We start from the raw sequence: 27,916 nt of genomic DNA, 5'->3' as shown, positions 1-27,916 counted from the left end.
TAGATGCTCTGTTAGTGGAGAAAGCCTTTTTATACTCTTTGGGGTTGTACTGGTTCAAAAGGTGGGGAGTTGGTACCTTGGAGCTCTCAGATTTTGTTTTGAATGTGATGTCTATCATCGCCTGCAGCAATTCTCTGATTCTGTTCTGGGGACTTCTTATTGCCATGAGGCTTTCTCCATAACACACTTATGCGGTGCCTCCCCCAGCTGTTCTCTCTACTCCTTTGTGTAATATGTCTTAATGGCAGGCTTTGTTGTCATTGTCATTGAATTGACATGGCTGTCTGTGATATCTCACAAAGGTCTTCTTACTGTAAAGCTGGAGGTCCAAACTTTACCCACTGAGGATGATGCTGGCAACTTCTCAAATTAAGTTGCTCCTGACATGCAAAATATAAATGGAGCAGCTTGCAGCCACCCTCATCTTTCACACAGAGGTTTGTCCTGCACAGAGGCCAGGCTCCCGTCTGCTTGGGCCAGGCTGCGACATCTTGAGATCTGTTGTCTCTGCAGGTAGGACTTTGGCCACGCCTGATATGAAGGGAGAGGGAACACTGGGACTTTCTATAAATTGGGGGGCAAATTCAGACTCCACTTTTGCTGCTGTGGTTCTGCGGCACAGGGCAGGTTAGGCCATGCCACACTGGGCACCTTTGCACTCTGTGTACTTCACAACACTGCTCTGGGTTTTCACTCTCTGCAGCAGCATGGAGGAAAGCATGAGGGGGGTGAACGCCTCTGCCCCCTTATTGATCGCTTTCCCATGTCAGCTCATATGCCCAATGATGCCACTGTACTTACACATGCCAACATTAACTCTTTCATTGCTTAGTTTTGAGTAGCTAGAATGGGTAGAGATTGTGAACTGGTAGCTCACAAAGGGTAGGACATCCAGAAGAGAGACACAAATACAGGTAAAAGGGGAGAAAGGATGCTGGGGACGGGAGAGAAACAAAAAAGGAGAGAATCAGCAGCACATTTCCCGCACTGAATGGGACAGTAAGATCCTGAACAGACAATACACAATGATCATTGATAAGCTCTTTGGGGCAGCAACAGTGTTTCCCCAGGCGAAGAGTAATACCTGAATGGGTAGCTACTAGAGAGGCTCTATTTGCCCTTTGTGCAAAGCCCGCAGCTCTGCTGTGGGCGGCAGGGAGCAGGGAGGGAGCCCCAGACATACCCAGCAGCCCGGGGACCAAGCCCAGAAGAGCCATGCAGGAGAGCCCCGGGCACTGCACCGGGCCAACCAGCAAAAGCCCCAGAGCCGAAAGCGAACGGCCCCAGGGCTCTGGGTTATGAGGCTGGGCCGGGGCCCAAGCTCCCTGCCGCGCCAGCCAAGCTGGGGACGCTGCGGAGCCGCAGCCGGTGATTAGATCAGCCCATGTAACAAGTTTAGGGAGAGCGCTGAGCCGCCTCCTCCCGCCCCCTGTGCGCCCCCGAGGGGCCCGCCTGCCTCGCAGCCAATGGCACGGAGCGAGGCGGCTGCATGTGGCGGCGCTGACCCAGGGCCCGGGCTGGGAGGAGACAGGAGCGGAGCCGCCCGCGCTCCCTCGCTCACTCCGCTCTCCCCAGCTCCGGGCTGCACTTCTCCGCGCGGCGGCGGCGGCGGCGAGCCCAGGGCTGCACGCGGCGCCCCTCGGAGCTGCTGCGGCGCGCGGCTGCACCATGGACTCGGACTCCGCGGAGCTGAGCGAAGGGGAGCTGCTCGCGCCTGCAGGTAGGGAGGGCGGCTGCCGGCGGGACCCGCTGCGCTGCCTGGACCCGGCTCCAGCCCGGAGGGTCGAGCTAGGGGCGGGGGGACGGCTTCGGTCACTTTACACGGTTGTTTTACAGCCACTTCAAGGGCAGGACAGAGCTGCGGGGGACTCGGAGCAGGGATGGCGTTTGCAGAGGGAGGCGGGGGCCCTAGAGGTCCCTGTGTGTGCCGGGGGAGCTGGAGGGGTCCTGAACCAATCTCCTCCCTTGAGGGACTAAGCCAGCACCTGCCCCGTGCTGCCGGCGGGGGCATTCCCAATGCAGCGCAAGAAGTTGCTCGCCACATGTGAGCCGGGGTGGAGGGTGGAATTATGGACACGTCAGGCTGGAAGGAGCCTCCAAAGGTCAAGTCCAACCCCCTGCACGGAGGCAGGATCAAGTGAATTTAGATCATCCCTGACAGGTGGTTGTCCAACCTGCTCTTAAAAACCTCCAAGGATGGGGATTCCACAATTGCCCTGGGAAGCCTAGGCCAGAGTTTAACTACTCTTAGAGTTAGAAAGTTTTTCCCCATATCTCACCTAAATCTCCTTTCCTGCAGCTTAAGCAGATTATTTCTTTTCCTACTTTCAGTGGAGAACAATTGGTCACTGTCCTCTTTATAACAGCCCTTAACATGGTTGAAGACTTGTCAGACTAAACATGCCCATTATTTTTAACCTTTCCTCATAGTTTTCTAGAACTTCTATCAGTTTTGTTGTTGTCCTCTCTGGACTCCCTCCAATTTGCCCATATCTTGCCTCATTGGAATTGGACACAGTACTCCAGCTGAGGCCTGAGTACTGACTACAGCCAGACAATTGCCTCCCATGCCTTACATACAATCCTCCTGTTAATACAACCCATACTTGCCTTTTTCACAACTACATCACATGGACAACTCCTATTTGATTTGTGATTCACTATCACCCCAGATCCTTTTCAGCAGTATTAATACCTAGCCATTCTCCATTTTGTAGTTGCACATTTGATTTTCCTTTCTAAGTGAAATACTTTGCACTTGTCTTTATCCATAAGTCCTCCCCTGCTGCAGCAGCAGTGGGTTAGCAGGATCCAACAGGTGATGAACTCTGCCAAAGACAGAGAAGTCACTGTAGCTGCCCCTTGCACCTTTCCATTCCACTGCAACTTCAGGGACAGAAAAAGCAATAACTCCCCTTTTTGTTGTCTGAAGAACTAAGACACTAGAATACAAGGCATTCAGCCAAATTCTGCTCCCTGTTACACCCACTCAGTTGAAGTCAAACTGGTTCCTCTGGTGTAACAGTGTGATTTGGCTTAGGGGGTTAAATTCTACCAGGGTGTGTGTGACAAACTGAACATAACAGAGCTTGTCTGGTGACAGATCTGGTTCATTATCTGGTCCAATATAATATTCAGGAGCTGCATTTTTTTTCCTTTTTATCCAGAACTACAAATATTTCACCAAATATTTGGAAGGGAAGACTTTTCCCTCCTCAAGCCCAGACATGCAAAATCCTAAGGCTTTTATTTTTAGAGTGTCTTAACTTGTAACTGTCACAAAAACATAAAACAGCTGCTTTCTGGTGGCTGGAGCTTGCATAGTTTTTAGGTAAGACTGAAAACCACTGATGGAAAAACACTTTCCTCTGCCATCCCCAACCGACCCACATCCCTAAGTAGTGAGCAAAATAAATGAGTAATCGTTGATTTGTCCAGTAATTGAAGGATGCCCAGCACAGGAAGTGAATAAAGACAGTTCCCTGTAATGCTGGATTTTACATTACTTTACAGTAATTCTAGCTGCCAATACATTGTTTTCCAATTTCAGTCCAAAGGGAAGAGTTGTACAATAGAAAGGTCCCCCACCCCCATACATATCTTCAGGTTTTAACTTCATACAATTTCTTGTTGGTAACCCTGACATCAACAAAGCTGTCTACTGTAGTGTCTCACAATGAAAGACTTTCTTACAGCAGATACATGATTTCTTAATCTAGTCCCCGGAAGGGCCTGATTCATCTGACTTACATTGGTGTAAATCAGGAGTGGCTCCTTTGAGTCAGTGTAATCACACCAGCAAAAATATGTAAGCGAGATCAGAATCATACCCATGTTTATTGTTGTCTGACTTATTCTGTGATTAGAATAGACAGAGATGGAAAAGATCTATTAAGAAACATTGCAAAGCCTTCTCCTTTGAGAATGCCTTTCTACAGAAAGTGCCACTCACAATCCAAATGCCCTTTTTATTCCCAGTCACCATTTCCCCTCCAAAAATAACCTAGCCCAAGCAGAGTTCCAATCCCTGTAAAGCAAAAAGTCCATTAGAGACTTTGTTATTGATTTTACAGCGATGGGTGACAGTATAGAACTCTAGGATAGATAGGTCCCCTCTGGTGAAGTCTCCTAAAAGTATAGGCTTGTTTTCTATAGATTGTTTTTTACTTTTGGCCAGCCTAGTTTTATGATGAGGTAGATCTGCAAGTGATGTCCTGGTGTATATTTTATCATTTGTTTAATAGTTGTAAAAGGTAATAGACAAACATCAGGCTGTCCAGCTCCCCATGCCTCCTGCATTAAGGGAGTGCCCTGTCATGTGTTTTATATTCAGGCTGATATACCATTAAAATATATAATTTCTTCTCAATGATCACATCTTACTCACTGTTTTAAGTTACAAAGGAATGTCAGTATTAGAGACAAGCTGCTTTAAGACAGCTCCTACCAACAATTTGTGGAGATTAAGAGTTTGTTTTTTTTTAAAATGGTTTAGAATTTGCCCTAAACACTTTTTCTCACAGCCTGCTAATTTCCAGCAGTTAATGCTGAGCAATGTATTAAACCTCCCTTTCATCCATGCTGTCTTTCCTCCTTGTACAAAATCAAAAAAATCTGGTATCCCCAGTCATGCAGGGCAGCAGAATTAAACAGGTAGTATGTAATTCTTCAAAAGAAAAGCACTATAATGCTCTCCCCACCCTCTGCCTAAAGGACTTGTTTTACTAGCTGTTCCTTATTTGTTTGGATCCACATATGCTCTGAGAAAGCACTGTGTGGTTGGATTCTTTTTTTTTTTTTTGTCTTTTTCGCCTACTATTCCATATGTACATGCAGTATATGTGTGTATGTGGGTGTTTGATAATCATACTGTCAGTCACTACCAAAGGCATAGAAATCTAGGGGTTCGCTTATTTCACAACCAGAGGAAAGGGAGGGTGGGGAGGAATTAGTCACTGCAGCACCCCGTGGCGGGTGGCCAGAGGTATTCTGCGTGCAGAGCGTAGCGGCAGAATGCCTCCAGGATAGCCAGGAGATGCATATTCAGGGCAAAGTCCTGGTTCTGTTGAAGCCAATGGGAGTTTTGCCATTGACTTCGGTGAGACTAGGATTTCACTCTCAGAAGCAGCACATACACTTTTTAGATGTTTAGCATGCACTCCTTTCAACACCATTCCTAGTTGGTGTATAGGGCAGGAGGGCCCTGGCCACTCAAGGACACTTAGATTGTAATCACTTTGGGCAGAGTCTGTCTTTTTACTGTGTTTGTACAGCACAGGGGGGTCCTGGTCTACTACTAGAGCTCCTAGGTGCTTCTGCAATATAAATACAAACCACCACCACCCCTTTAAAGATTGAAATACTCCAGCAGTGCTAGTCTTCGTCCCCCACCCCCACCCCTTGCATTCGGCGAGTGCAAACCCCAGCATTCTAGCAGCCCGCTGCCCAGGTACTGAAAATATGCACTTTCGCTGGTCCAGCTGGAGTCTAATCTCTACATTCCAGAAGTCTTGTTTCCTTCAGTAACCAATTACAGCTGAGTCTACAAGAGGAGCAGGAGTACTTTTTTCCATGTTTATGAACATCACGGTGGTAACTTCACGTGGATGTTGTACACAAAAAGCTCCTTGAATGCAATAATGTGGGATAAATGTTAGTTGTACTTGAAAAATCATCATCTCCATACTAGAATATCCAGCCATCCGAGACTTGGCGTCCATCACAGCCTCTGTCTCATCCATCCCTGCTTTGTACTCAAGCTAACTATTTTAAGATAAATATATTCGACTTTAGTGTCTGGACAGACTTGTCCCCACACTAGAAGTACCAGACATGTCTTCATGCTTTTCAACACACACATTGTATAACCCAGTTTATTAAGGGGGGAAAAGTTACACATTTTGACTACATCCCAAATTTCACAGTAGCACATACCCTGTCCAGCTTCATGATTTTTACTATAGACTAGCCATGCTTACTCTATAAAATGTGATCATCCTATGGAACCTTTCCCCGTCCCCAGAATTGAGCAAGTAATACTTCGGATATAACATAGCCACAGAATAAGAGTGACAGACATCTAGGGAGTATTCTATAAAAAGTCATTTTCAGAAGCAGAATCAAGTTTTTTAACTTCATACTGAAAAGATGCTGAAGAAATGAGAAGTTACCAGTGAAGGCCCTGATCCTGCAAAGGCTTCGTTTTAGGCATGTGTGTAGGCCCCTTGAAGTCAGTGGGCCTAATTTAAAATCTATGAAGACTAAGCCCCTGTGATAATCTGGTCCATTTTTCTGCAGAAAACAGGCCATAGAATTTCAAGTTGCCTGCAGTAGTCATGGTATGTCATTGGTGTCACGGAGTGAGTGACAGAAAGAGAGAAGGGCAGATCCTCATCTGCTAGCTATCTCAATTTACACCAGTCTTCTATCATATTGGCTTTAAAACGTATTACAAGCTCCTAGCTCAGAATACAGACTGCTGCTTTTTTTTTTTTTTAAACAGAGAAGTACTGCATTTATATTCTGATCGCATGAGGACAAAGGGCTAAATTACACCGCTCTCTCTCCTATAAGGCAATGTAAGGCCCCTTCTTCCCCCATGAAAGTTTATTCTATCACAAGCCTGATTCTGGAGCCCTTTTTAGACCAAACTCTCTCAGTGATCAATGGGAATTTGGCCCAGGCACGACAGCAGCTAGGGCCCCATGTAGAGTTCTCAACTGGTGAATGGGTTTTATAGAATATTAACACTTCACAGTTTAGGATTTTGTATGCTGCCAGTGGCCAAAGCAAGTATACACTATGGACAAAATTCCTGGCCCTGTTGAAGTAAGAGGGAGTTCTGCTATTGACTTCAATGAATTAGGATTTTCCCCTATCAATTCAGGCACGAAAAGCTTAATGCATATTAAAAATTGATAAATTATCTAAACTCTACCATGGGAAATAAATATGCAATTAGTAAACAGTATCAGATTTTAAAATGATTCATTAATATAAATAGGGCTCTAAAAAGAGTCATTATTTATTTGGAGCTGACCAGTTATGTTATTTAATTTGGACTGCTTAGCAAGTCATTGTCTGCAAATCATTTACCATGTTATATGATCTGCATACACATTTGTGTGTGAGCAGCACAAGTCTGTTATGTATTTTATCTGGATAAGTACAATCAAAAGCCATTCTAGACAGAGCCAGGATACTTTTGTAAACAGACTTATTTTAGATCTTAGATCTTGGGAGACAGGCCAGTCCTTGCTTACAGACAGCCCCCCAACCTGAAGCAAATACTCACCAGCAACCACACACCACACAGCAAAAACACTAACCCAGGAACCTATCCTTGCAACAAAGCCCATTGCCAACTGTGTCCACATATCTATTCAGGGGACACCACCATAGGGCCTAATCACATCAGCCACACTATCAGAGGCTCGTTCACCTGCACATCTACCAATGTGATATATGCCATCATGTGCCAGCAATGCCCCTCTGCCATGTACATTGGCCAAACTGGACAGTCTCTACATAAAAGAATAAATGGACACAAATCAGACGTCAAGAATTATAACATTCAAAAACCAGTCGGAGAACACTTCAATCTCTCTGGTCACTCGATTACAGACCTAAAAGTGGCAATTCTTCAACAAAAAAACTTCAAAAACAGACTCCAACGAGAGACTGCTGAATTGGAATTAATTTGCAAACTGGACTTGAATAAAGCCCAGATTTGCAAACTGGGCTTGAATAAAGACTGGGAGTGGATGTGTCATTACACAAAGTAAAACTATTTCCCCCTGTTTATTCCCTCCCTTCCCCCCGCCCCTACTGTTCCTCAGACGTTCTCGTCAACTGCTGGAAATGGCCCACCTTGATTATCACTACAAAAGGTTTTTTTTCTCTCCTGCTGGTAATAGCTCACCTTACCTGATCACTCTCGTTACAGCCATTGTTTCACGTTCTCTGTGTATATAAATCTCCCCACTGTATTTTCCACTGCATGAATCCGATGAAGTGAGCTGTAGCTCACGGAAGCTTATGCTCAGATAAATTTGTTAGTCTCTAAGGTGCCACAAGTACTCCTTTCCTTTTTGCAGACTTATTTAGAAACAGAAAAGTAGTGTTATAAATAGTAAAGTTAAAATATCCTAGGGCAAAGTTCTTCGAGTCGGGAATTATGGAGGTTATGCAGCATTGAAACTGTATCTGCAATGTTTGCAGCTACTTTTTGGAATGGCACAGTGATCATTTGTGGAATTTATGTGGACATAAAGGCTGTACTTTATCAGGGTGAAAACCTGGGATTTGTTTTTTATTTATATTTTAGCAAGTTTTTTTTGCCTTTCTGTAACAAAGGTCTGAATCAGCAAACTGGGAAGCATAATAGGGTCTAGTCAGGAAGAATCTGGTAAGACATTTACACAACAAATAAGCAGTATTCATAAACACTGGGAAAAGCAATTGACATGTTGCATAAAAGCCGCTGTGCATTGCTTCAGGGCTGCACTCACCAACAGTGTACCCAGCTACTTGGATAATGGCAAAGGGTTCTGTTCACCCCTCTGCTGGAAGGCACAGAGAGGTTAGCAAAGCTGGATGAAAAGTGACAGAAGTATGGGGTAAAGTGGAGTTGATGCAACACAGTCCTGCCTTTCCCTGGAAACCTGTAGAAGCCCCTCTGTGACCTAGGGTTGAGGACATGGTGTAAGCAGGGGGAAGGCCAGGGAGCAGCTGTTTCTCATGCAGCTATTGGATCCTGGGACAAAACTGCCAGGAAACGGCAAAGGCTTCATTTTAAGCATGTGAGCAATCCCTTCAAACTCAGTGAGCCTACTCTTTGTAGATTTTAAAGCCATGGTGATAATCTAGTTCATCCTTGTGCATAACACAAGCCATAGAATTTCATGGGGATGGCCCTTCCTGGACATGGGTTAGAATCTGCAAGATGATGCTCTGTTTACCACATTGATCCTTGGAATCTACAGTGTTTACAGGCTGCAACTCTTTCTCCCATCCAAGTGGCCACTACTCTCTATCCAGTGGGAACTCCAAGTTTAAGTCATGGAGTTTGGTTGGTTTCCATGATGGAAGAGTCAGTCAGACCTCAAACGTGCTGTTACTTTACCTTAGCAATTGCTGCATCACTTAACCGTTTGTTACTGTGCTGTAGTGTTGGTTCCTCAAACTGATGGTTTGCTTCTGTTTGGAATTTAAGGCTTAATTTTATGAACACTCAATAGAAAGCAATGTATTATTCTCGGGCACTTCTCATTGTAGCTGCTGACAAATCAGAAGTGAATTCTCTTACTTCTACCTCTCTCACTGCTCTACTAACTGGCTTATCACACAATCTTGATTTTTCAGCCTCATTCTGCCTTGGTCTCCCAAGGCTGTGCATGGACAGTTGCTGTGCAACACAGATTATGTGCTATCAGTGATACTACCTCTCATAACTGATAATGAAGTCCTTCCTCACTGCCCAGGCAGTGCGCTATTTTTCCTTCCTTTGCATCAAGAAGATTCGGGGAGCTGATTTCTGTCATTTCCTTCCTGCGGCTGCACTTAAAGATTCGATGATGTTTCATGTAATAACACAAAACGCCCTACAGTTCCAGGTGGACACAGTCTTCTGCACTTCTTTCATGTGTTGCATTGCAGAAAGCTGTTCAATCACCATTGTGTTACACTTCAGAGGTGAATGTTTATTTCACACAGGGTGGTGTGAGATTTAGTTTTTGCGGGTATAACACGGAGCTCCTCTGTTGGAAGTTCCAGTAGAACTGAAATTCATAGGGCTTGTGTTTTTTAGGGTTTATTAATTTCATTTTCATGGTTTAGTTTTAGCAATTTGAGTTTTATGTAGATGCCCCAAAACTCATAGTTTTATGGGTTTTTCTTTTTCTTTGTATATACTATTTGTTACGTATATTCATTCCTCATTTCAGCAGTATATACTGTAATGAGTAATTTCTTTCTAATGTTCCCCAGTGTGCGTTAATGTAGTGCTGTTTCTAACAGCACTACATTAAAATGCACTAGGCAACCTTTAATGCACACCAACAGGTCTACACGGACCAATTAATACACAACACTTCAGTGTGCTTTAGAAGTCATATACCTGTTGTCCAGATTGCTGTTCTGTGTAGACAAGCTGCTAGATCCAAGTAACCATTTCTGGTGTTTCCAGTGCTTATTGGATAAACACCAATTTAATTTGTTTTATATTGGGGGTATTTTATAGGTTAAACCTAAAGTAAGAAGCTCTACTTCTATACCATAATAATCTGCTAAATAAGGACACAAATAAAATCCTATGAAAGATTATTATTTATTTGATAGCTATCTTTCCTCTGTTTTGATTTGGCCAAGAAAACCTTGACATTTGCCTAAGGTTAAAGGAAATAATGCAGAGTTACATTTTTCATTTTAACCCTGAATGTTTATATTTACATTTGTAACCCCTTGGGAGTTAAGTGCTTGACAAGCCCACTAGGCACCTATCTGCATCTAAAGGCACCTAAATATCTTTTAAAATATGGCCATTAGTTCTTGGACTAACTGCAGTTGGTTAGGTTTTTCAGACTCCACCCCATCCTCCCCCAATAACTAGACCTTATCTCTGTCAAAAAGTGCTCATGAGCCAGTATATCTAAGCTACATACGATTATACACTTTGTCCATCTTTTCTCCCCTTAACATATACTTGTTTTTAAGAACATATTGATATATTAGTCATTACAGCTTAATTTCGGGTATCATCCTCGTAAGAAGGAATTTGGCATTATCAGGACAGACATGGCTGAGATTTCTCTTACTGGACCACTAAAAGGAGATCAGTCTATTTATCTAAATGCAATTGCCACTAATGTTCCTTCTCAGAGCACTAATCTTATAGAGATCACGCTGAGTAGATGGAAAGCCAGGAACAAAACAGATTCATAAGATAGATGAATACCGGTACCCACCAAAATTCCAGGCTTCTGCCATTAATTTTTGGAGTAAGTGAGGTGTCTGAAGGTTGAGAGCAGCTCCAGCAGTCAGTTGTTGATCTGCTGGTATTCAGTTATCCTCCAGACCAGTGTACCTTCTGGTGTTCTCCAAGGAGGTTGGGGGAGAGATTAAGTTTCTTTTTAAACTATATAAAATCGTTATTTTCAGCAAGCTGTAAAAGAAAATTGCACTGATTTTGGTTTGTGCAAGTGGTTTAAAGTTCAGTTATAAGAAGGGTGACTTCTCAGAAAGTAAAAGACCAGATTATGGCCTTAGGAACCAGTGTCATTTTAGGGTCGATACTGCAGATAACACCATAGCATGGCAGAATCTGGAGACATTCTGCCTGCAGTGAATACGGGCAGGTAGAATTCTACAAGAAGGAAACATGAGGGGTGTCAACACCCATTAAAAAAAGAATAGCATGTGCTCCTCCCACCTTTGAGGATGCCAAAAGGGAGTGCAGGACCAGGGCCATGACTCTGCCCCTCCTCTTGGGTGTCTAAGGCCACTGATGCTGCTGAGTCCATTGCACCTTGATCTCAGGATTGTTGTAGCCAAAATTTTGGCTACAACCTCTCACCTTTACTCCGCTGTGTAGGAGCAACTTTACTCCATTACTCAGCTGTGTAGGAGCAACTGGAAAGCTCCTTTGCTGTATTTCCACCTTTCATATCTCCAAAGTCCACCTTTCTCCATTACTAATACCAGGATCATCTCTCATCTTATTTTAACTTTTCCCCTCTCTGGCCTCACTGCCTCTCACTCAAGGCTCATATCTTGCTACTGAAGCTATCTTCTCCTGGTGCTCTGTCCCTGTCACACCCTTCCTTCTGCAAATTCCCCCATTGACAAGCTCTCATCTTTGTTTCTCAGGCCCTGCATAATTTCCCCTTTTCCCCCCACCCTCCCATCTGTGTCATTTCCACACATACTTAATTCTCCCTGCATTCTTTCCACTCCTCTCTCCTTTGTTTCTCTCCTCCCATTCTTGGCTTCATCCTTCTGCTATTGAGACAGAGAGTGGGTCTGTCAATAGTTTATATGTCATGACAGTAGAAAATTGTTAAGAGGAAAAAATCATATTCCCTTTGTAGTCAGTAGAGATAGAAATTGGGTGTTCTCAGCAGTTATCTCACCCCTATAATAAAGGGCAATGGACTTGGTTAGCAAGGTTGTTTAAAGAAAAGAGATCAAGAGGGATTTTGAAATTCTGAATGGGCAGACATGTAGGAACCTGCCAGAGAATGAGACAGACAGCACACCTGAGCAAACAATCGTGTGGGGAAACATGAGCGTAACCTAACCTTAATATGATAACGGATACGAAACGTTTGGACTTCAGCAGCAGATCAGGTGAGGAAGATACATGTATCTGGCTCTGGACACAGCAGCATGAGACTGTCAGACTGACCAAGGGAGATCAGAGAAGGGAATTGCTTTCCAGCTATGTAAATTTTCCTTTCTCAGTAGAGAGGCTAAGGGATGCCTGCCTCTCCAGGCTTTGGCAGCGTATTCATATGAATTACATTATGAAGACAGTCTAAGTAACAGTCTCTTTCCATTTTTAGAGAATCTTTTAAAAAGAGTTTGTTGTGTGGCATTTCACACAGACTGGCCCCCAAAAGAGCAAAGTTCTTCAGCCTCTGAGGAGAAGGCGCAAAGGCAAGAGGTATCTGGAGCCAGTCCTTACTCGGTCTCTGGCCAAAGCGCATGGGCAAGGGTAGCCTCTTCCAGTGAAGTGTCTTGCAGAGGTCTAGCACATGCGCACCTACGAGACGACACCTAGGGACCCAAAAGGAGGAGAACGTGAGTTGGTGGAAGTGTGAGCAAAAGTGAGTTGCAACCTTTGCTCTGTCCTCATCCAAGAGCTCACTCCCCTCCAATTCCGATACCATCTTAAACCCACTTTTTCAGGAAATCCTTCCTCCTCCTCATTGCTGTCTTGTGTGATTTGGTCTTGCCTGAATGAGATAAACTTGGATTCACAGCATACATGTTCCCTGAAGTTCCATGTAAATTTACATCACTTTATACTGTAAGTAGTTAATGATTGTTGCTCTGACGTGGAATGCAGTTTGTTTGCTTTGCACAGCTCACTTAGGCACAAATTCCCTTAGCACAATCCTAGAGGGGTACAAGTGACTTGTAGCAGCTGGATTTCTGTTAATACCATCATTCCATTTCCTTATTTTATCAGAAATAAATGGAGTTAGATTTTCTTGCGATTACCATAAATCAGCAGTGAGATGGTGGAAAGGCACAACAAAAATACCTCTGCCGTCTGCACCCTGAAATACAGAAGCATCACCTGACCTGCAGAATAACCGTACGAGGCAACCACAACTGTACAAGGTTTATCGATTATACCCCAGCATACGCTGGGGCCTGAGACAACATTTCTATAAATATGGTTACATTTTCCTGTAGCCACATTTGATGGAAATCCATATCAGATATGTTCCATTATAATAAACTGGTAATTGTGGGATAGTTTATTTTTCATACGTCTGAGAAAGACAGGGAAGAGGTGGTTATGCTTCTTACTGGTGAAAATAATTTAGATGCTTATTTAGATCATCCCTGGCAACAATGCAAGCAAATTCTCTGCTGTACTGACCATATGGTTATATAAAAAGAGATTAAAAAGTTGCTTGAGAATAAAACCCTTAGACACTAAACTAGCTTTTGTAGCAATATTTTGTCCAGTTAATCAAGTGTTTTTTATAATCTTTACAAGCAGCTTTGATTATGAAGTTGAATGTTACAGGCTTCCAGTCTAATGCAGAGTGAATATTTTAAAAATGGTATTAAAGTCTACAAGCATAGTCATTCCAGGAAAGAAGTTTATTTTATAAGAGCACGTAACTATTCACATAACAAAGAGACAACAGTTTACAGAATACAGGCTATTAGCTTTTTGGTGCTTGTATATAATTCCATTAACAGCTGCTTCTCATTACCTTTAATGGGAAACACATATGCACACCAACAGAACAGATCTTTTAAATCATTTTACACATTTCAAACAAATCTGAAAGACTAAAATTGCTGGGACAGATTCTGTCCTGTATCTCCCGAGAGGCACAGCTGTGGGACAAAGGGAAAGGAGACCTCGAGTCAACTTTGTGCCACCTGGATTCTGGGCTGCTGTCAGGGCCAGAACAGCCCAGAATTTGAGCAATCCCCCAGCCTGTCTCCCTACAACTGTCTATGGACAGCACCACAGCCCAGAAACCCTGCAGCCTAGGGGCAGAATGGGTTACATATAGCAGCCCGATGCTGCTTCTGTGCTAGGGGAATTCCCCCTAACCCTTTGCAGCTCCTTTCCAGCTCTTGAAGCTGCATATATGGACTGGGGTGGGAGTCAGAATAGGTGCCACTGGCTTTATGAACATGTTTTCAGTATTTATAAGTTAATGTGAAATTCACTTAGACACACACATGCACACACACCTGTTCCATGCAAAAAACCAAAGCTAGTGTTAATACAGCTTTCACTTTGAAATCCAGATCTCAAAAAAGGTAAAAAGCAAGATTTTGCAATGTTAAAACTGAGAAGTCACACCCCCGGAAAGTCAGGAATTCTAGAGCTGAGTCTGAAAGTTTCTTCCCCTTCCTCCTTCTGCTTATGTCATAATGTACAGAATAAAAAGGAATCACATTATGGGAGAACATTCTCCAGCGCACAAAAGGGAGTTAGACACCATGCGCTACGTTGGCTGCAAAACTGATCTGACTGGTTCAGGGAGGACCACCCAGAGAAATAATGATCTGCCTCTACAGTGCCACAGATTGTACACCACTCACCCCTTCCTGCTGCCAGTGTAGCATTGGAAAAGTTGACAGCTACACTGTAGGTAGAAGTGAGCCGCCTAGCCCATGTAGACAGGCTTGCACTAGCTCGGCTCAAATTCCCATGCTAAAAATAGCTGTGTGGCAGTTGTGGCACCAGTGTAGGTTTGGACTAGCCACTCAGGGGGTAGAGTGGGTACAAGCCTCTGCTGATACACAAATATCCACACTGCTATTTTTAGGACACTAGCTCAAGTTGAGCTAATACAAGCCTGTCTGCCTGGGCTGGAGGGCTTGCTCCCAGCTGCAATGTAGACGTAGCCACGTTGTGAAGTGGCAACTTTCTGATATTCCAAGAGGCAGACATTGGATTAAAGAGGTGCACAGATCTCAGTTACAATGTCAAAGGGATGAACAGTAGGTTGGCCAAACTGTACATCTGGAAAACTGTACATTAGGAAAGTAGACAGATCCTCTTTAAAGCCCAGAGTTAATATAAATACTTAATCGTTGGTATGGGACTGGGAGATAGGGAAATCTTGCAAAAGTTTGCTTAATGATGCAAAATTGAGTGTGTCTGATGATGGTCCCTTCTGACCTTAAAAGTCTATGAGACAGTCAGGAGAGCTGAGTTCTAATCCCACCACTGCCACTTACCTGCTATATAACCTTGAGCAATTCATTTAAACTCTGTTTCCCCTCCCACCTTTTGTCTGCCTTGTCTGTTTAGATTTTAAGCTCTTTGGGGGCAGGAACTGCCCCTCCCTTTGTGTTTTTACAGTGCCTACTACAAGGGGCCCCAATCCCAGTTATTATACAAATAAATAGAAAGTAAAACTAATGCAATGCACTGGGAGAATGATAGTAATTGTAAAATTCATTAATACAGTTGCCATAATATATCAGTCATGAAAATTTCACAATAGCCAAAAGCCAAGAAGCAATTTCATATCTGACACTTGCTCTTAAATACCAAGGATATATATGCTTTCTGTGCTGGGTGGAGTAAGGGAAGTAAGGGCAATAAATTGCTCAGAGGAGATTGCTGTATGGAAACTAATTAATCTTAACCACACTTGACATCTTAAAGCAAATGATTAGATAATTCTTTGACAAGCCATGCCAAAGCAAAGGAATGCTACAAGTAATGATAGGAAATTCCTATTTTCCCTTTTAAAAAAGCAGCTCAAGAGAAATCAGCAACATATTTCCATCCTTCTATTTGCTTCTGATTCAGATTGTCTAGCTATGTGGCAGAAAGCATGTTTGGAATAAAAATAGAATCCACAAATTGAAACTGTAGGTTTTTTTAAACACACAGTTCTTGTACTGAACTAGAGAGAGAAGCCCTTTCACTGAAGGATAAGTTACCAGAAGAAAATGTTTGCCACTGTTAGCACGTTCATGACCATTAGCATGTTTTCTACTGTAGCAGGGATCTTCCAGGTTTACTCCCTGCAAATTAGGGATGGGCTTCAACAGTAAAGATCAAGTCCAGATCTGAACTCTGCAAAATTCAGCGACTGGAATTGGATGCAGGGTTTTGGTTTGGGCCCATCTCTACTGTTGGTTTGTTGTATACTCTGCAGCTCGAGGTTTTAAGAATCTAACGTAGCTGAGTTAAACAGCCTGGAAGCCAACAGGCCAGCTCACCAGCCAGCGTATCTAAAACCACTCCCAACAGCATGCATATTTCAGTCCCGTTTCTTCAGGGCTTGAGTTTTAGTTCTCCCAAATAGACAAAACAGTTTAATGTAAATTCTATGAACCATGTGCCATCCCCTGGCCCGGAGTCTTCTGCTAGAGTATCTACTCCTTGCAGGTCTCACTCCTCAAAACCCTCTGCCTGAGAGTTAAGGAGAGTCTTTCTGCCTCCTTTTGTTTAGGTTTTCCTCCAACAACTGCATTTTTATCCTACAGCAGGGGTCGGCAACCTTTCAGAAGTGGTGTGCCGAGTCTTCATTTATGCACTCTAATTTAAGGTTTTGCGTGCCAGTAATACATTTTAATGTTTTTAGAAGGTCTCTTTCTATAAGTCTATAATATATAACTAAACTATTGTTGTATGTAAAGTAAATAAGGCTTTTAAAGTGTTTAAGAAGCTTCATTTAAAATTAAATTAAAATGCAGAGCCCCCCAGACCGGTGGCCAGGATCCGGGCAGTGTGAGTGCCACTGAAAAATCAGCTTGCATGCTGCCTTTGGCACGCATGCCATAGGTTGCCTACCCCTGTCCTACAGGATTGTGCTCACAAGCCAAACCTCAGGCTGCCCTTTATACCCGGGCAGGTCTAGTTCTAAGTCACCCAGCCTCCATCAGCTGATCCCAGGATTTACTCCCTTTCACCTAGAGAACTGGGCTGAGCCTGACACAAGGTGCCATCTGACACATCTGAGACACATCTGAGCCACATCCCCATTAGAGAGAGAGCTCGGGGTGTACACAACCCTTCATTAACAGAGCTGAAACAACAGCGTTTGGCCTGCAGCAACACAGGAGTAGAAGTCCCTGCCATACAGCCCTTTCAGTGGATATGCTGGTCATACATCTCTCATTCTGAAGAGCCACTGCTCAGACTACTACAATTACAATTATTGCCAACCCCAAGCATTAAAAAAAAATAAATCAGGAGACTGGGGCTCTTGCTATTTGCCTTCTGGTTTGAGCCTTTAGGGAACTCGGGTCATGTTTTCAAGCGGGCTTAAATATATGAAAAGTGAGATTCTGTCATAATCACTTGTTTCCATGAACTGGAGTTTTAAATATGAGTTAGCAACACTGCCTGGGGATTCAGTTTAGAGGACTTAGGGGTTTTTTATACCGTTAGCTTTCATGAATTTAATTAAAAAGGTACATTTCACTTATTCTGCCAAGCCTCTAGGGCACAGCTTGGCACTAGGGTATTTGGAGGCCCGCAAGCATTGCGGTATTAGGGTTACATAACACGTCTGAAATGATCCAGTGTCTCCATCTTGATTGCCAAAATATTTAAAGGAATAACATGGCAATGTCAAGCATGTTGTAGCATCTTTCAAATAACTAAAGGTTTAAATACAGTAACTCCTCGCTTAACATTGTAGTTATGTTCCTGAAAAATGCAACTTTAAGCGAAACGATGTTAAGCGACTCCAATTTCCCCATAAGAATTAATGTAAATGGGGGGGTTAGGTTCCAGGGAAATTTTTTTCACCAGACAAAAAACTATATTTTATACACACACACTATAAGGTTTAAACAAACAATTTAGTACTGCACACAGTGATGATGATTATGAAGCTTGGTTGAGGTGGAGGAGTCAGAGGGTGGGATATTTCCCAGGGGATGCCTTACTGCTAAACGATGAACTAGCCTTCGGCTGAGCCCTCAAGGGTTAACACGTTGTTGTTAATGTAGCTTTACACGCTACAAGGCAGCACAAACGGAGGAAGGGAAGACAGATGTGCATTGCCCCTTTAAGTACGCTGACACCACATTCTTTTTAAGGGCAATGTACTTAGATCAGGAAGTTGAGACAGCAGCTGTGGCCAGGAAGCTCTCTCCCTCCTGAGCCCTGTTGTGTCTCCCCCTGCTCTACAGATGGGGTAAGCAGGGGGCAGGAGTAGGGGGAAGAGGGACACCCTGACATTAGTTCCTCTCTTCCCCCCTCTCCTGCATGGCAAGCAGGAGGCTCCAGGTAGCAGCTCCAAGGCAGAGGGCAGGAGCAGCACACAGCAGTGGGTGGGGGACTGACAGCTGAATTGCCAGCAATTGGTAACCTGCTGGGCAGCTGCTGCACGGGGAACTTAGGGGGTGGGAAGCTGATAGGGGGGCTGTTGGTCCATCCTGGTTCCAAGCCCGCACCACTAGCTCCAGCGGGCTGCTCTTCCTGCAAGCAGTGGACAAAGCAGGCGGCAGCCAAACAAGGTTCTAAGGGAGCATTGCGCAACTTTAAACGAGCATGTTCCCTAATTGATCAGCAACATAACAACGAAACAAGGTTAACCGGGACGACTTTAAATGAGGAGTTACTGTAGGGTGCTCAGCATCCATACATCAGAAATAAGAAGGGAGGATTACACCTGAGAAAAGCTCTCTATTTTTTCTATTGTATTTTCATTGTGTAAACAAAAACATCCTTGTCATACTTTATTCTACATTCCTGGATGAAATCTTCAGCATGTTGGTAAACTCTTTGGGGGCAGCGATTGTCTTTTTGTTCTGTGTTTGTACATGAGAGCTCTGATCTATGACTGTACCACAATACAAAGAAAGTATAGCCTGTTTTCTTTTCGGCATAGAATCAGTAGGATTGAATAGGAATGTGTTCTCTCCCCACTAGGGTTGCCAGTCCTCCAAGATTGTCCTGGTATCTCCAGGACTTAGAGATTAATCTTTAATTAAAGACTGTCTTGTGATGAAACGTCCAGGAATACATTCAACCAAATTTGGTAACCCTACTCCCCTCCAGTATGGAAGTATTTAGCTATTATTGGCTCATTCCTCATGTGTTACTAGCCATCTTCTGTTAAATGACTGTGTTAATTCTTTTAGTTCTGCCTTTAAGTTTTTCTCTTCGCTTGGGGTGAAGTTCAAAGAGGCTTCACATGGGGCTTAAGCAGTACACAGTCCTTCTGCTGGCCCTCTGACAGAGGTGAATTTAATCGATGGAGCATATAGTAGTAACATGTGAGGAGTATGTCCAGGAGGAAATACTTCAGTCATTTCTTCAAATTGCTCATTTTGTGCTACATCAAGGTACCGTTACAAGATAAAAAAAGAGGGTTGGAACTTGATAAGATACAAGACAGGTAGAGACCTGAACTGTTTTCATGGAAGAGTCAGACAGCTCTTTGTCATAGTTTGGGTGTTGAAGACCAACACAGACTGCTCCTGAATGGAGCTGAACAGGGGTTACATTTCGATAAGGATGATGAAACCGGAAAAAGCTCACATCAAACTCAGTGTTCTGCTCACCACTTCAATAAAAAGAAAAGGAGTACGTGTGGCCCCTTAGAGACTAACCAATTTATTTGAGCATAAGCTTTCGTGAGCTACAGCTCCGATGAAGTGAGCTGTAGCTCACGAAAGCTTATGCTCAAATAAATTGGTTAGTCTCTAAGGTGCCACAAGTACTCCTTTTCTTTTTGCGAATACAGACTAACATGGCTGTTACTCTGAACACTTCAATAAAGTTTGTCAACGCGACATTTGATCTTGTTGAATCTGAAGAAGCCAATTTTCTGAAACCAACTTTTTGAAATGAGCACAAATCCTTTTTAAGTTATTAGTGAACAGCTACATTTTCCTTGGAAGAATTATTTTTATTACTTCAGTCCATTCTATCACTTGTTTCCTGCTACTTCTTACAATTTTAGGCCTGTGGACTCAGAAAAATGTACATGGCTATTTGGCGATTAAACACTCCTTTGCAGGAGGGGCACCATCATGGATCAAAGCATTGTGGTGCCAAGCAATGTACAGACACACAGACCAAAAAAAAAAAAAAGCAGCCACACAGCCCCTGCCCTAATGAGCTCAATCAAATTTATGACATGATGCAACAAGAGGATGTGTGGGAAAGGGAAGGTGAGGTCATAGTAAAGCAAGTAAGTTACCATATATTACATACAGTTCTTGTATATAAGAATCACACTCCAGACACTGGACAGTAGCCATTTCTGGGTAAGACATGGCAGTCACTCTGCACCAGGAACATTAAATAGCAGTCTTCAGGAAAGGAGACTAAGAACTCCACTAATGAAACTAGAGATAATTTTTAGGAGTTAGAATTAGTCATTTAAATAGGAACCTCACCCCTAAATTAACTTTCCTGATCTGGTGAAATCATGGAATCTTTTAATGACCATGAGTGTTTAGTTCCTCCTTTTGAAATAGAACACCTCTAGGAAACAGTGATTCTAACACCAGGCTGGGTCACAGATGTTCAAAGGGAAGAGGGCCACCTTTTCAATCATAACTGCTGAAGGCTGCCTTGGAGGTCTGTCATTAACAAAGACTTTATTGTCTTTTGAGAATATACCTTATATGGAAACATGAGAACCACCTTTTGCATCTATAGGCAGAGAGTTTTCATAAGATCAGCGTTCCTTCTGCAGTTTCAACTTGAACACATGCTCTTGTGGCTGCAAGTTCTCTTATTGCACTGGTACTTATCTGTGGGTGCAAACTGCATCTGCAAAAAGGGAAGATGGGTTTCAGCCCCTTTAAAAATATACCCCTAAACATAAACCTCTGATTGACTCCACAGTATTTTGCATCTTCTAGTGGGAACAAAAAGTGGAATTAAAGGAATAGCATGCAGATTTAATGGGCAATAGATACACAATTTGGCAAACCTGAAAATACCATTTTCTACTTTAAAACATATGTTTCACTGATTTTCCTCAACAATGAAAACAATGCCATATATGGCAGAAGTAAAATCTTACAAAAGTAGGACTGTTCCTAACATGACTCAAACTAGACTAAACAGACAGTCTCTCTCTGGCTCTCACTGGCTTATAACATGAAAAGGAACATGGGAACCTATAAACTACAAGGAAGATTACTGTCCTTTCATAGGATTATGGCTTTCCCCTGGGTTATTTTTCTAAGCAGAAAAATTCCTTGGAGTATAGGAAAGGGAAGACTCCTTCTGTGGGAAGGGTAAGAGAAGTGCTTTGATGGCCCTTCAGTCACCTAAGGGAAGGGGACATTGAGCTTGTAACCAGACATACCAAAGGACCATCCAAGGAGCTTGAGCGGGTCAAAGATCCAATTACTTATGTCAGATTTTAGTACTCAGAGACCATTGGGAGTAGAGGAGGATAGAAAATTTACGGGCACTGAGAGAGAATGATTGATACTGTACCTCTCAGGCAGCCTTGTGTAGGTTCAAAGGAGAACAGGTTCATTTAACATGCACATGGTTGGCCAGGTTGGGGAGCACCCAATATTTACCTCTAGTTCTTCGAGTGAGCGCAATCAGCAGGGATGGGGGCTGCCACTAAGGAAAGATTAGCCTAGAACAAAGGGTATGTAGCTTTTATTTACCCACAGATCAGGTGAGGTTAGCAGTTCGAGACACAAAGGTTTGGTTTATGAGGGTTAGTGAGCATGTGGTATAGTAGTCAGTTGGGCTTAACTTTATCCAATTTAAGGTCAATGGGAGTTCAGCCTGCACAAGGAAAGTAGGATCAAGCCCACAGGTTAGACCAAGAGCACTGGTAAAAATGGGAGTTAAACCCGCGTATCATGAAAAAAACCTGGTGCGCAAAATGACTGGCACCGATGCTCACATATCCTATTGCCAGATATGGGCTGTCCAGGCTGAAATTCAGTTGTAGGTGTTAAAGGGGTTAAAGTGTTCATAAAACCTCTTGAAACAAAAAAGCCTTGAACATCTCAGCAGAAAGCAATATGAATTTAAAGTACATCTCCAAGAAGAATTCAAGCGTCACCACTAACGAAGACTCATTCCAATTAACTCCACTTCTCTATGTCGTGTAAGTTTTTTTATACCGGTCAGCCCCACTCTTTTGATTTCTTTCATGTTACACTGTGTTCTTGCTAGAAACAAAGTTCCTCCTGTGATTTCAGCATTAAGGTCAATGGGAGTTTTGGGTGGTCAGAAAAAACTCAGGATTAGTCCAGGTGTTTCCAAGTCTCTAGCCAAAGATTCCCAGAGCCCTGCATTCAGTTACAAGGGACAAGAGCTAGATTTGTAGAAATTCAGACATTTTGCTTGGTGATTTCTCAGTCCATCCTTGTAAATGAAAAGCAGGCTGGAGCTGAACTAATTGTCTGAACTAATTCAGTTTATTTTTAACCTCTGCTATGCCATTGCATAATGTGCTGCAGGAAGAGGAACTGTCTCTCACTGCCCCTGACCCCCCACTGCCTCTTTTTGGCACCACTTTGACAGGATTCAGAAGTGCAATAGCTATGTAAAAATTATTTTCGTTTTAAGTAGATTCAGGTTTGTTTTCTGAACCGGTTAGTGAATTTCTGACCATATTAAAGGTGAGACTTAAATGAAATGAATATTTCAGTTTGATAATAGCACGGTTTCTGCTCTGTAGGAAGCCTGGAGCAAAACAAAAATCTAATCACATTTAATATTCCACTCAGACTTTTTAATCAGTTTCTACATACCTGATACATTTACGAGGACGCTCTTGCCTGTCTCACTGGGTATTATAAAATGCTCTTGGATATGTTTGGGCAATACAGAGTAATATGATCCTTAGCTGAGCAATTCTTTGACTTGGCCAAAGAATTGAGGAATTTTTTCAGTACTGAAAAGAGATAGGCAAGGGCCTTTGACTTTGATATTTAGGAGGTTTTTTTCAGGTTCAAAAGTTCCCAGCATAGCTAAGAAGGCACTCATCCTTGGCTTCCCCCTAAACAAAAACAGTTTTTTTTAAAAGTGGTAGAGACCTTTCTCTGCTCTAAGATAAAAATGAAATCCAGAGTTCTAGCTACATGATGTCACATGTGAATGGCAATTGCATAGCAAGGTGTAAAGTGACTTTATGAGCTTTGATGGAGGTTGTTGAAATTTTGGTCGTTAGGATGTTATTGTCAACTTCCTTGAAAAATTGACTATTTTTGGAATCCAGTGACATAGTGTCACCTCTGCTAAAAGTATTAAAATATTGTAATTAACTATAAGCACCTTCAAATGACAGAGTATTTCAAGAGCTCAAAAGAGCAATAAAGAAAAGATAGTCCACTAAGTTAGCCAGAGGATTTTTTAAAATTACATTTAAACTTTCTACTATTAACAACATTTAAAGAATTCTCAGTAGTTCTTTGCATACTTTATACTGAAGCAGTATACCTTTACACTGAAACAATTGCAGCCTTTATTCAGGCAAGCTTTATGGTCAGAAATCCTGGTCCAGGGGATTGGGTGCCATATGTATCTGTCTTGTTTTGGGAGCTGGAGGCAGGATTGTGTTTTTCCAACATTTTAGAAGGAGATTTTCAAATCCACAATTGGCACTTGGGTGCCTAATCAATTCTGTGGGAATTCAGAGCCTAACTGCCATTTGTGGCTCTGAAAAATCTCTCCCTTACAACCTAAAGGTTTAAGATGTAGCGTTGAAGTGGGCAAGTAGAAAGAAACTGAAAATAATTAACTAGCTAGCCAGCAAATAAACCTAGGAGTAAGATTCAGCTCAGTGTCTGGAAATACTGTTATTCGGATTTCTCTTTCACAGTCTCCAACTTACCTCTCATGGTTGCTAGGAAACCACAGCATTATAGTACAGTAATCATTTCCAGTCCATTCTGAGATGTAGTTAATTAGCTCATGTGTGAAATTTGGTTCAAAAGAGAAGCAACAGAATAAAGTTTACGTTTAACTATCTTGTATTGCACATTTTACAAAACGGGGGATTTATGCTAGATCAGTCTGGTGACGAGAGAGCTTTCTGAAAGGATTGTTTTTGTTTGCATGTACTGTATAATATTTGGGTAGGATCTACAAGAGAATCAGAGAATGGGGGGAGGGATAGCTCAGTGGTTTGAGCATTGGCCTGCTAAACCCAGGGTTGTGAGTTCAATCCCTGAGGGGGGCCATTTAGGGATCTGGGGCAAAAATTGGGGACTGGTCCTGCTTTGGGCAGGGGGTTGGACTAGATGATCTGCTGAGGTCCCTTCCAACCCTGATATTCTATGATTCTATGAGTAGTTCTGCCCCTAACTGTGACATCCCATCCTGCTTCAAACACTAATGAAAGTTCACAGCTTGAGTCTGAATTCTGACAGCCACAATGAGAGAAATCAATGTGATCAGGAGAAAATATGAGCATTATTTTAGGGGGAAGAGCCCTGCTTTCTGACTCCCTTTCCTCAGATCTCATTTGGCACATGGGGTTACCAGTCTGGCAACAGAATGGTCTATCTTTGAGTGGACGGACTACAAATCAGGGATCAGTTCTGTGAAGAGGGGAAGACAGTAGGGAAGAGAGTTACAGATTGGAGGGAGCAGAAGGAAAGAAGAGAAGGTAAAACATTAAGGATACTGCTGCAGCTCCTTTTTGTTAATCATCCCCAAAAAGAAAAACAAAACAAGGAATCCACTAAAACTGATTTGTTAATAAAAAAGGCTTTGGGTATATAAATATACAGTAGAACCTCCCAGTTATGAACTGACCGGTCAACCACTCACCTCATTTGGAACTGGAAGTACACAATCAGGCAGCAGCAGAGACCAAAAAAGCAAATACAGTAGAGTACTGTGTTAAACGTAAACTACTAAAAAAATAAAGGGAAAGTTTAGAAAAGATTTGACATGGTAAGGAAATGGTTTGTGCTTGTTTCATTTAAATTAAGATGGTTAAAAGCAGCATTTTTCTTCTACAGAGGACAATTTCAAAGCTGTATTAAGTCAATGTTCAGTTGTAAACTTTTGAAAGAACAACCATAAGGTTTTGTTCAGAGTGACAAACATTTTAGAGTTATGAACAACCTCCATTCCTGAGGTATTTGTAACTGAGGTTCTACCGTATTAGTATATTAACAGTCACTTGCTATCCCTCCTTCTCTGCATCCCTTATTTACCTGCACAAGGTTCAGTATTATGTTTTTATGGAAATAATCACTGGCCTTATTTGCTGGGAAGATCTCTAATTAGTGCAGCTTAAAGGAAAGAGTTTTGTATTTTATTTCCATTACACATGACAATCTGATATTACATTAGGAAAGAAATTTGAGTCCGCTCCAAATACAACTGGATGCCATATAAAGCTCATAACAGGTCTGTCAATGCCTTTCTAGTGTTGTAGCAGTGTTGGTCCCTGCATATGAGAGAGACAAGGTGGATGAGGTAATATCTTGTATTGGACCTACTTCTGTTGGTGAAAGAGACAAGCTTGTGGTTTTAAAACACCATGTAGACATACCCTCAGAGTGCACACAAGTTACGTTTTGGGTATTCAGTAAACAAGACTTTGGATTCTGTTTCTCAGTATAATATTCTATGAAGTTCAGAAACTTCCTATGGTGCATGCGTGAGGTCCTATGAGGTAAGGAATACAACTCACATTGTGCAACTCACATTGAAATATTACAGTAGTAACTAGGGGCACCAACTGAGATCAGGGCCCCCACTATGCTAGGCATTATACAAAATAAACAGCGAGGCAGTCCTTGCCTCAAAGTGCTTACAAAGCTAATTAGACAAAGCATGAAGGAAAGGAAGTATTATCCTTACTTTACAGATGGCAAGTTGAGGCATAGAGAAATTAAGGGATTTATCCAGGATCACACAGGAAAACTATGGCAGAGCCAGGAATTAAATCCAGATCCCCTTTTTTAAGCAAGGTACAAGCTGGAAGTGTTTAATTTGCTGCTAAGCCAGACATCAGTTGATGTGGGACTGAGTCTGTTCCCATAAAGATAAATGGTAAAGTTAATGGGTTCCATCATGAGGTTTTGGCCACCATCAATACCTTTGAAAGTTCTGTTTCTCCTTCATTTTGTCATAGTTTTGGCACATCTGCAAGCAGCGTTAGCACTCTTTCACTTGCATTGCTATGAATTTGCAAGCCTTGCTACAGTAGAAGGAGTTCCATATGTCATACTAAACAAGGCAAGTACAAACTAGTGTGCGAACAGAGGGAAAAATTACAACAGAAATAAACCAGGAAGCCTACATCAGCATGTTACTTTAGAGTTACTAGCTGAACAGCACTTCAGATTATTTTGCTTCCAAATACTGGTATATGTATTTTTATCTATACATACACACATACAATATTATTTGCTCTTATTACTGTCTTGCATAATTTCACACATTTACTCATGAACAAATCACATTTCACTTCCTTAGGTATGCTCTTGTCCCCATAGTCTATGTAAATTTGCTTGCAGAGCTTTGTATCTTCCTATCCTTTGTTTTTTGCTTCATAACTGTACATACACAGTACACCGAGGTCCTTTGTAATTTCCTCCTTTCCCAAAAGATGTTGGCTTCTCTTATTTTCATACTAAGATCCTCATTTCCGTCCTGGATTCCATTTTCTAGGTCTCCCTTTCTGTGATAAACTGCACAATCTTGAAGACATCCTCACAATGATCCTTCATAGTGTGTTTTGGGGACTTTCCGTATAGCTTGCGTTCAAGACTTCTGAACACAGCAAGGGGCTATTTAGACAGCAAGGGTGATCAGACAGAGCTGGAGGTGTTGGAATGAGGGCTTTGGATGTATCTTGGGAAAAGTCAAGAGTCCCCTTCAGACGTTCCACCATGAGTACTCAGCTCCAGCCAGCACCACTCAGATTCCAAGGGGGACCTAAGCAAACAGTAGGAGTTGCAGCATGCACAAGGAACATGATCGCCACCTACTGTTCACAGAAAAGATATCAGAAGAGTGGGTTGTGTCAGGGGATGAAGGGGCTGTGACTGGAAGAACATTAAGCTCTGGTTGCACAAGAATCAGTGTGTGAATGAACATGTGTCATATTTTTAAGGGTGCCCACTCTCCCGGGACTCCTCTGGCCACAGCAACTCCCAGAACTCCTGTGGTGGGGAAGGCACAGTAGGAAAGGTAATGCAGCCCCAGGCTGTCATGTTTTCTTGGGCATCTATGTGTGGCTAGAGGGGGGTAAAGTGTGTGTGTTCCCCTTCCATCTCCCAGTCCACCCTGATTTGCTTACTCTTGCCTCCACCTAGCTCAGATGTAGGATTTGAGAGCGTTAAGACAAAATATACTGCTTGAAGGGAACGGGTTTAATTAGGACATCAATTTCCAATGGTTTAAAAAAAAAATCTGTAAAAGGACAAGTAGTTCTTCTTCTAAGTACTTCGCCAGCCGAGAAACCCTACCTGTACGAGTTATTTGAAACCCAACTTTGTTCTAATAGTCCAAGATTATTTTTTATATCTGCTGGGGAAATCATTGCTGTAGCTCCATTTTATTTTCCAAATAAGGAATCACCACAGAAGGTATGACCCTCATATCACCAATCTAATAAGCACCTTCGTTATGCACTGCATAGAGACAGTCATGTTCAGGAAATGACTGACAACTCAATATAAACAGTTCTGCCTGGGTTACATCTATTAGGTCTTATTTCCCTAGCGGTGGTTATTAACCTATGCAGTGCCATCATTCTGGGTGATGATGGTTTATCAAACTGGATAT

The 27,916-nt window shown here is 42.5% G+C and overlaps 1 protein-coding gene across 1 annotated transcript in view; it reads left to right on the top strand.

Moving 5' to 3' along the window:
• Window positions 1–1,420: 1,420 nt before the first annotated feature.
• TNFAIP8L3 (TNF alpha induced protein 8 like 3) overlaps window positions 1,421–27,916 on the top strand; it is a 59,931-nt gene continuing 33,435 nt past the window's right edge. The window contains exon 1 of the mRNA XM_027829137.3: window positions 1,421–1,720. Coding sequence (XP_027684938.1) covers window positions 1,669–1,720 — 52 coding nt within the window. The 5' untranslated portion in view covers window positions 1,421–1,668. The remainder of the gene's footprint in view (window positions 1,721–27,916) is intronic.

This window comes from Chelonia mydas, chromosome 10, assembly GCF_015237465.2.
Source record: "Chelonia mydas isolate rCheMyd1 chromosome 10, rCheMyd1.pri.v2, whole genome shotgun sequence".
Taxonomy (NCBI): domain Eukaryota; kingdom Metazoa; phylum Chordata; order Testudines; family Cheloniidae; genus Chelonia; species Chelonia mydas.
This window is presented reverse-complemented; position numbering and strand designations above follow the sequence as displayed.